Consider the following 10,101-nt stretch of genomic DNA (forward strand, 5'->3'; position numbering starts at 1 on the left):
TTTGTTTTTAAACAAGTACATTTTCTTTTTTATTTCATAAGAAGTTTACTGTTGAAAAAATGGTATATATTAAAGCAAACACATTATACACATAGATTAAACATCAGATAGCAAAACTGTATGGAATGAGCACTACTGGTTGTATTGTATAGGGTTTACAATCAAAGATATACTTAAAAACCCTCAAGAGTTAATGTACTTTCAAGGTAAATTAGGCACAAAATTTAGCTTGTAACTAGCTCTGCAAACATCTCACTGTGATTTCACTGATACAAAGTATTACAAGTGATCAAAAACATAAGCCGACTTTTTAAATTTTTAAAATTTTATTTGTACTATGTGCTGAAATAGTACAAATGTATACAACATTCCACCTTCGTTAAAAAAGCATGTACAGTAGGGACTATAAAGTACAGTCAAAGGTCTAAACGGGAAATTGCCCTTTTATTTGGGCTCAGAATTAGTATGGCATAATCTATGGCTTTGCTTTGTGGACGTATTTGAAACTGAGTAAGTCCTAAAAATATGGAGGGAAAAAAAGGAAGATATTTTCCATGACTTTGAGCTACAATAGAAATATTTTAAAGGAAATTTATTAGTAAGCAAACTAGCTGGTATCAGATGTACATGCCTCCCTCAGTTTTCTGTATAGTATGCAAGATACAATGTGAAATTTTAAAAAGTGAGAGACTATGTTGCCAAAAAAAAAAAAAAAAAGGAAAAAAGAAATCCAAGGAGAAAAATACCTTCAAGCCAAGGAACAAAATACCTTCAAATAATTTGCTGCAAGGTCTTAGCTTAGATGATGCAAGTCTGTGAATCATAATAAAATCTTTCCTCACAGAAAACTGTGGGATCTTCTAAATACACATATTAGAAAAGTGTTTGATTAAAATATCAGATTTTTTTTTAATCTTCAGTTAGCAAAATGTATTGCTGTGCTGAAAGTTGTCCTTTTTTGCTCATTTAAGACAAAACCCATTATGATTGCCACAGAACTATGAGGAACTGCATACTTTCTCGGGGTAATTTTTACTGCATCATACAGGAATTGCTTAATAGGTAAAAATAAACACCTTAAAGTCTTAATGCTGTTTTTTGATTAGCAGAAACACAAAAAGGAATGCACTGAAACAAGATGATAAAAAAAGTGTATCATGCAGTATTTTGGTTTCGTGTATACAGTATCTCAAACCAATGATGTGACTGAGGGGTGGGGAGTTTTAATCTATTACATTCACATTCAGAATTAAAACTGTACGTGAAGGCAAACTGTGGAAACGTGAAAAGCACCGGGATGCTTAACAGAAGGGTGCCAGAGGTGTTATTGTTTCTAGCATGCAGAGCTAATGCTTGAAGGCCTATCACAGCAGTGTGAACTCCTGCTACTTCTAGTTCTTTACATGACTGCTTTGTACGTGCTGGCTGCGGTCTGGTCGCGGTCAGCAAGTGCTGTATGGCGCTAGGAAATTAACCCACAATCTCTGCAGGTTCAGTGACCAACTTAGATCCATCCCATGCTGTCTTGAACTGTTCAGGAACCGGAAATTCTTTCTGGTAGGAAACAAAAGCAACAATGATGATTAAATAAACAGTGGATACCTCATGAAAACTGGTGGAATACTATTAGTGCTACATGACTGAGAAAGCATTGATAGCTCAGACATGCCGGGATTAGAGAAAAGCCTTCTTCATTACCCTAGGAAGCTATTTTACAATGCCACACAGGAAAAAGCCCGATTGCTACCCGGTTTCAAATAGCCTTGGTATGGTACTTACTTTGCAATAATCCCTCTCACACCATTATCTGCATCAACTAAGTAAATAAGCCTCATGTCAGAAATGACTTTAGATTCCATCAGTGTCTGGGTTGGAAGACAGTGGAAAGGATTTAGATGTGGAGATTTAGCCAGAAGTCTAATTCTAAGGACAAAAGCAATGCTATAACATGGAAGAATAAAATAAAAAAAAAACCCCTATCATTTTAAGTGTGATGCACTTCAAAAGGCTTGGCACCCTTTGTAGGGTATGCAAAATGAAGCAGAACATCAAATAAAGTCTCCTTCCATTCTATGAATTCAGTGAAATGATGGGAGATGTCATTGGCTATTTCTTTATACCCAGTAAAAAAAAATTATGTGAAGAGAAGGGGTTTTTTGTTCAAATCTCAAAGAAGTGTTTTGATAGCCAGTAATTTCAGATGCTACGGTGATTTTGAGGCGAGACTGACCAAAAGGGCTTTTTCAAAAAAAAGAAATAGGTGAATATGTGCCCACTGAAAATTGTTCCCTTTTTAGTTATCTGAAGCTAGGCATCCAGCAGTCACTTTTGGAAATATGGAGCACGAGAATTCTCATTACACATTTTATTTTATAAAGCTTGAACTGCTCTATCCAAAAGAATTCCAGCCCAAAAGACTAACAAGAAGTTTAAGTTCAATGCACTGCAATTTCAACACTGGTCTGTTGAGGAAACTATGAAACTATTATAAGCATGCTTTGCCTGCATGATCCCTTGCTTGTCTCTGAAGTGGCAGAGCTTGTGTGTAAAGTGACTACTGGAAATGCCACTGGGCATAGTATGAAAATCTTACTAGAACAGGAAAGGAACTGGGGAAATGCACCTGTTTGAATGGCTTTTAAGGACATATGTTGAAAACAGTAGAAAGTACTACAACTCCAACCCATGCAACAATAGCTTTAGAAAAGCCATGTATAGTATACTGTATTATTTCATCTGTAGAAGTATTTTATTTTTCTCAGTTTTAGTGTCATCGTCTTCAGACTTAAGTGCTCTTCAGTGAAGTGAATTTCTTTCAAGAGATTACGTTTAGATAACAAAAAAGAAGATCAAATGGACAGGAGATGAAGCCACTATCTATCAGAATGGAAAAACAGAACATCATGTCTGATCTTCGAAATTACTTTGTGCCCCAGAAAATAGAGTTCTTCCTCCTGAGATACAGGCACATAGAAAACTCAATTATTTTGGATCATTTTTTGGGGACATAATACGTGTGGTATGTCAGTTTCTTTCCTAGCAGCTTAAGTGCTATTAGATACCAAGACTATTATGGAATGGGGAGGAAAGCTTTAAAAATATCTCACTCACATAATCACCATCTTGGGGGATGAGAATGTTCATCTCGGATGACTTGGCACTCACAATCTCACAATCTAATGATTCCTCACTGAGGTAGATGTGGCAGCCTTCTGTTTTGTTAATAGAAATGGTTGGCACTTTCCCCATCACCTGCAAAATAAAATCTACTTAGCATCAAATCTTACTGTTAATAAAATCCTCATTGCCTTCCAGGTGTAATTTTGGCCACTAATATCTGATCTATGTGTCGGCTGCCTGTGTGATGCTTATATTTGACTTGTTAGACACTGTGAAAATTCTTGGTGGTGGTAACGAAGACCTGTACACAACAGCAAACTTGTAATATACAGCAAGCTTTTAATATACAGTTTGATCAAAGTGTTTCCCTGATTCTCTCTAATTTCAGTGACACTTTTGTGCTGATATTTAGGCAGTGTTCACCTTGTTCATCAGTGAGAACTGGCTAAGAAATCAAACATGTAAACTCCAACCCAATAAGGGCAAATGAAAGACCCCAGCATACAGTAGTACTTAACAAGGGATTTGTAATATGTTCTGAAGACTTCAAAGCTTTTCCAGCATTTGATAGGAAAGGGTTTCTATCCCCTTCAAGCAAGCTACAGTTCTAAAAAAGCACTAAGATCAATTTAATTAAATCTCCAAAGATATTTCTTATGTCACTTTAAAAGCAAGCACAAGATTTACTTGAGGGGAGAAAGGGAAATCTCTTGTTTACAATTGTACAGATTAAAAGATTTCTTCATGGCTAACAGGCTGACTCACTGGTTGTCAATAAAAATTCCTCCTTCTCCTGCCCTCTCTAGCAAGGACAGTAATGTACTCTGGACAATGCATGAAAATGGCAAAGATTATTCTGAGCCATAAAACAGTAACAGCATGTGACAGATATGTACTTGTTAATGACAGTGTATCCCATCATTCAGGTTAAGAATATCTTTTCAGCTTCAGTTCATTAACTGTGACAGTAAACAAAGAACAAGTGGTCTGTCTTCATGCATCCCACCCTGATACTGAAGTCTGATCTATGTAATGGATCAATGCATCTTAAACTTTCTTTTCTTAAAGGGGTTCTTATGCAATGGAAGACAAAAGGAAGGTGTGTTTAATAAATTTTGCAAACATCTGGCAAGAAAAAAATACCACTGAGATAAGAGTGCCAGGCAGTACGGCACCGAAGCAACTATTTATAGCCAAATCTGTAGGATGAATATACTGAAATTTGTTGCATTAACATATCATGTGTTTGGAAATTATAAGATCAGGTCTTCAAAGTACTGAGAAAATGGAGGTGCTTAGCACTTGTCATACACAAACCCTGTGGAAGCTGCCTGATTCAAGCAGCATACAGCATATGACCAGACTGTGCCTTCTTAAGTGGATCCCCACTCTGCTCCACTGCATGCATAGAAACCTTATGCAATATTCATAGAGCATGATCAATTTTGATTCTAAGAATTTTGATTCTTAGGAAAGATACTTCCTCTTTATTTGAGTAGTAACAAGCTGTGGTTTTGCTATTCATGACATATGAATTTTTCAGCTTTCACAAATAGTTTTAGAGGTAACGATAAAAATAGTCGAATTATTTAAAAACTGCTCAAATAAATGCCTGGGGTCTTTAACTGACCGGCTCTGCCATAAGAAGACATAGTGATCATGAATAAACAGCTTGTTACAGTTCGGAAGATGATGCACAGTTAGTAGCAACGTCAGTCACTTGCACAAGGTTCAAAACATAAAAACCCATCTTGCTATAATTCCCTGTGGTGGCTGTGCCCAGCAATTCTGAAGCATGGGGCGGGACTGCCTATATTTAATGTCATACAGCAGGCACAGCCTTTTACTCAAAAGACCTCACTTTGAAGACTGGCAGTTTGATATAATTAATAAACATTTAATTTCTTTTTCACTTAAAATAATACATCCTGAAGTCCCTTCCTGAGACTAGGTCATGTGTGTTGGACACAACCCAGTATTACAGCCAGTAGTTGGACCTCTTTGGAATGGGATGAATGAAGTGCTGTAAATGTCAGGCAGACTGTCTGTATTTTGAACTGGACAAGTGTCCACCGTAGAGAGGGCAATGTATAGATTTAAAGTACATCTATTTTCTTTTCATGACAACCACAAGGAAGATGATCTCTGATTAATCTTTCTGCAGGCAAGTAAGTCTATTACTTGGTCATAGAATGTGTCACGTTGCTGGCTGGGGAGATTTTTCAAAATCCCGTCACCTACTTTCACTTTGTATCATTTAGTTTACCTTGACAATCTATTTGAACATTTCCACTGAGAGGATAAGAAAAGAAAAAAATCTTCTGCGCTTAGAAATCAATTAGCTAACTCCCAGAATTTGTTCTCTAAGCACCACTGAACTTTCAAGTGCTAGGAGCTATTTAGCACGAAAGCAAGAAGATTAGGGACAAAAGTAACAATTCTTACAGTGTGTAGATCTCTCAGCTTCACCAGAACCAGAAGGCAGTGGGCTATGGGGTGTTTGTTCAGTGACAGTTGATAGTTTTCATAGGCATTTTCTAAATACGTCAGCAGAATTTAGTGCATATAAAGATACATTTGGATGCATCTATTTCTTATTTTTGTGAGTTTTGTGAGTTTTTAAAATCTCTTGTAGTTACATGGGTTTTTTCCCTCTTGTTCTCTGTCTATCTTTGTGTCGCAAATAGATATTTACCTGAATCTGAATATCCCTGGAGTTGATCACTTCCACGATTCCCACAACATTGTCAAACACAAGGCCAAACTTTTTACAGTTGTCTAAAATAAAAGCAATCATAAATAAGAAAGGCAAGACAAAAGCAAATACATGCACACCTGCTACATTAAGTACGAAAATTCCCAGTCTGGCACTGCATAGCTCAGTGTAATCAATCCATTAAAATGAATGGAATGATTCAGATGCATTATTAATCACCTAAGTCATTATTTTCAAGATTGGCATTTAAAGCCCAGCTGAGCTATCCACTCACCAATAGTAATTGAGTTGATTTTTCCTTTTATCTGAAGTGTAGATTTGTTACACTTGAAAATGTAGGCCACTTGCTTGAGTTCAGTGTTGTTAATGACCAGGTCATTCTTATCCTCTTGATATTCCTATTTCAAAAGAAAGTTTATTTAATTGGTTGTTTTTAACTAGCTAACAGTCAGACAGAGTTGAGTACAACTTATCCTCGAGTCATTGCATCTTCTGATACAACAGAGCAATATCCTTCCTGTGGCTTAAAATCCTAATCTGCTTGGTGATCAGATAACTCACCTAATTCACCCTTAGATGACACATGTATATTTTAGAGCTGCAGAACTGGAGAACTTAGCACAGACCACAACAGAAACCATTAATTTTGTAGCAAAGACATTGTGCTCACAACAATTTAAAAGGCACTCACAAAACTGTAGTTTGGTTCCCATCTAATTTAGACTGTCACCTTGAAGAACAGAGCAAGTTTTTCTTTCCCAAACGTTATATAGTGTTCAGCACGGCGTATTATGAACAAGTACAGGCATTACCACATACAATAAAGGAGCAACAGGTAAAGAAAGTTCCTTTCATTATGAAATATGAAAGGATAATTTCACTCCATGGATGTCCAGGAAAGGCTAGGGATCCACAAGGAAAGTTCCAGGCATTAGAAGAGTAAGGCAACATGACACAGGCAAATGGTGACTTCACCTTATGCAAACTCAGCTCCACAAGTAGTGACTGTCTATATAACCTTCTGTATGACTATGCATATTCTTTCCTCCCTCTGTTAACCAACACAGCCAAATCAATTTTCATTCATAGATTCTTTGGTATATGCCTACATAAATTAACACCCAAACTTTAAGCAAATCTCTCTTTTCCATCTATAGATTGAGCAAAAGGAAAACACTTCTCTACTTTTAAGCACGGGAAACATGCTTCCATGGAAAGAGCAATGAAAAATAAATATGTAATTCCATCAGATAAGGTATCTGGAAAAAGTGGTCTGTGGTAACACTGTTCTCCCTTGCTTGCAAAAATGTCCTGCAAGAAGAGATTTTAATTGGAGTTCTCTACTGGACTTGTTTCTGGGGCATTCCCTGATTTTGCAAGGAATTTATATACTGTTTCTGACATTCTCCAGTGGGACGAAATAATAAGTGATTCTCAGAGAAAAATGAATTAATTAAAGATGCTACAGAATAGTAGAAGTTAATCTGTAGCAAAGCAGAGAAGCTCAACATGGTTTGCAGTGTGCCAGGGTGCAATTCAGAGGTGTGACTGAACTCACCACTCTCCACTTCTTTCCCTCTAGCTCCAAGACAGGGGCATGGCTCTGCTGTGGGGAATTTTTGGGAGAGGTGGGACTTGGAGTATGGCTTTTTGTTGGAGAACGAACAGATGGACCTTGGGCACGTAGGCTGGGGTTCTTGTGAGTCTTCTGGTCATCAGAGACATGTCGAAGCCCTAAAGAAAAACAAAAAAAAAAAGAGTGCTGGTGAAAGAGAGTCTATTTTCCAGTCCTAAGAGCGTTCATATTTAAGCATGAAAGGTTTATTTGTAATTGTGTTAAATGATTCTGTGAATTTACATGCTTTATTTTCTTAAGGTTTACCTGGGTAATGACCTAAAGTGTAACTACCAACACACTTTTAGCAATTCATATAAAACCTACTGTGGATGGACTATCTTAGCATCTTACAGCAGGAAATCACACGTCTTCTAGTCTCTCTCTGTCTGTAGCAAGCCCTGAGAGCTTGTTCTGTCACGTTTTTCCATCCACAAAATGAAGGGGTTTTTTTTCTAATTTATGACAGTATTTGACCTATCCCTGTATATCTATCATATGTATTTAAACTAATAGGCATTCACTTTAATTACAGCTGTCCAGTATTAATATAAGAAGCTTTACTGTTGCACTCCACACTGATCTGTCAGCCGTACCTTTCTACCTTACACGCAATGCATTTTGACACAGGTTGGTACACTCAATGTGAATCAGAAAGAGGGATAAATCTTTATTTCAATTGCACCTTAGAGGTTAACAGCTACTGGGGATTGAAGATACACAGCTTGGCTGCCTTAAAATAAAAAAGGATACCTCTAAATAAATTGTGTGAATTTGAGGTGTGCCGAACTTATTTGGATGCTGTTGCTTCTAAAGGAGGTTTTGGTGTGCAGTCTTCTCCATCAGACCACTGCAAGCCTCAGAAAGATCTGAGTTGCTTGAATGTGACTTAAAAATGCAGTGAGAGTTAGTTGCTGTAGTTTGACTCATGGGTCACAATTCAGTTTCTTTTCTCCTGACCTTTGGTGATTGCCTCTCCCTGGTTAAGCTGTGCAAACAGGGCTGAGCGAGCCTCAGTTCCTTCATCCTTTGCGGTTTCTGTATCAAAGATGGGGGGCGGTCCCGGGGGCGGTGGCGGCGGCGGCGGGGGTGGGGAAAGGCACGACCCGCTTGTTAGAACAGATCGCATAGACATGGATGATGCGACAGGACCCTGTGTGAGATAGATGGAAATTATTTACATACTGAGTTTCAAGGAACACTGTGTCATGATACCTTTTTATTGGCATCCTTGGATGCTGTGAGTTCGGGTGGCTCTGGGCAGCCACAGGCTCAGAAGAATTTCTAGCCCCATAATCGAATGTAATCCTATGAATCCTTCCCTGTAACAGAGCTGGCAAGGCTGGAAAGACTGACGGTCCACACTGCTACCTTAATGCAGAACTACTTCATCTGAAATATTTGTCTCAAGACTGATGTTAAAAATCTTTAATAGTAAAGATTCCATAATTTATTCCAGTGTTTACTTACATAAAAGCAAAAATGTCTCCTTTTTTTTTTCAGATACCAAGTTCAGTTACACGTATCTTGGTGTGCATTCAGAAACGTACAGAAAATGTTTTGATCTAACACAAGCAACTGGGAGGGTCATGAACTGTCAGTCATGCATATGGAACACACTGAATTGTATGCAAGATGTAAAATGTTATTCTTTGGACTGTTCAAGTCATCTGCAAAGACTGAAATACCACGGACTGTAAAAGTGACTCAAGTCTCTTGATTCTGAAATTCAATATTTGAGTTTTTAGTTCGATTTATCAAGTTCTTTTTTCTATTTTTTTTTCAGTTGCAGGAGATCACAGCACACAAGTTATGAGTGAAGGGGGCCTTGGCAAAGTAACTAATACAATTTTTCAGCTTGCATAATCAAAAGTACATGTTTTGGGCTGAATTATAATGCCTACATAGAATATGATCAAAAAGACAAAAAATACTAGTAATGATCTGACTAATATTTTATGATAATATCTCAACATCCTAATTATAGGTGTTAGACAGAATCTAAGAATCACTTTTGCTGTCTTGCCACTGAGTGTCACTCTGATCCCAGCTCTCTGCAGCACAGAAGGGACTTTTAAAAGAACCATTGAGAAAATTAGATTGGTTCTGATGAATTTAGCTGGCTATACAGACATTGTACATTGCACCAGCAGATATTTATAAGGTGGGCAGATACAATGAGAAAAGTACAGTGACTTACAAAGTCACAGCTTCTCTAACTGGCTACCTTTGTTAGGAGATACAGGTTGTTAAAAGTGCAACCCTGGTAAACCATACTAGAAATAGATATTGCTTAGCTGGCCTCAGAGGATATTTTTAACAATTTATGATACTACTACTCCTGCTTTCCACTAAACTGAAACAGCAAAGTGTAAACTGTAGCTATTTTTTAAAAAGTAAACTTGTTCTGGCCTGTAATACCAAACTGATAATGGAAAAAGGGCTGAGGTGCATATGCTCTTTTTTTATTTACTCTTCAGACATACTTAAAATAAAAAAAAGGATCCAAGATCTCCTAAGGGAATAAGCTCTCTTCTATGCTATTAAATCTTTTTGATCAAGTGTAAACAAACGAGAAGAATCTCCTTTTGGCATTGATTATAATTTATTGTCAAGATATACTGGAATTGAAGTGGACTGCTTTTAGAGA

At 37.3% G+C, this 10,101-nt stretch overlaps 1 protein-coding gene across 2 annotated transcripts in view; it reads right to left on the bottom strand.

Annotated features, from left to right (window-relative positions):
• CAP2 (CAP, adenylate cyclase-associated protein, 2 (yeast)) overlaps positions 1 to 10,101 on the bottom strand; it is a 68,777-nt gene continuing 58,676 nt past the window's right edge. For both annotated transcript variants that reach the window (XM_017808488.1, XM_017808489.1), the window contains 6 exons: positions 8,412 to 8,604; positions 7,395 to 7,570; positions 6,111 to 6,234; positions 5,816 to 5,898; positions 3,112 to 3,252; positions 1 to 1,554 (listed from right to left, as the gene is read on the bottom strand). In XM_017808488.1, the coding sequence (XP_017663977.1) occupies positions 1,471 to 1,554; positions 3,112 to 3,252; positions 5,816 to 5,898; positions 6,111 to 6,234; positions 7,395 to 7,570; positions 8,412 to 8,604 (801 nt within the window). In that variant the 3' untranslated portion in view covers positions 1 to 1,470. The remainder of the gene's footprint in view (positions 1,555 to 3,111; positions 3,253 to 5,815; positions 5,899 to 6,110; positions 6,235 to 7,394; positions 7,571 to 8,411; positions 8,605 to 10,101) is intronic.

This window comes from Lepidothrix coronata, unplaced genomic scaffold (assembly GCF_001604755.1).
Source record: "Lepidothrix coronata isolate B3197 unplaced genomic scaffold, Lepidothrix_coronata-1.0 Scaffold23, whole genome shotgun sequence".
In the NCBI taxonomy this organism is placed as follows: Eukaryota; Metazoa; Chordata; class Aves; order Passeriformes; family Pipridae; genus Lepidothrix; species Lepidothrix coronata.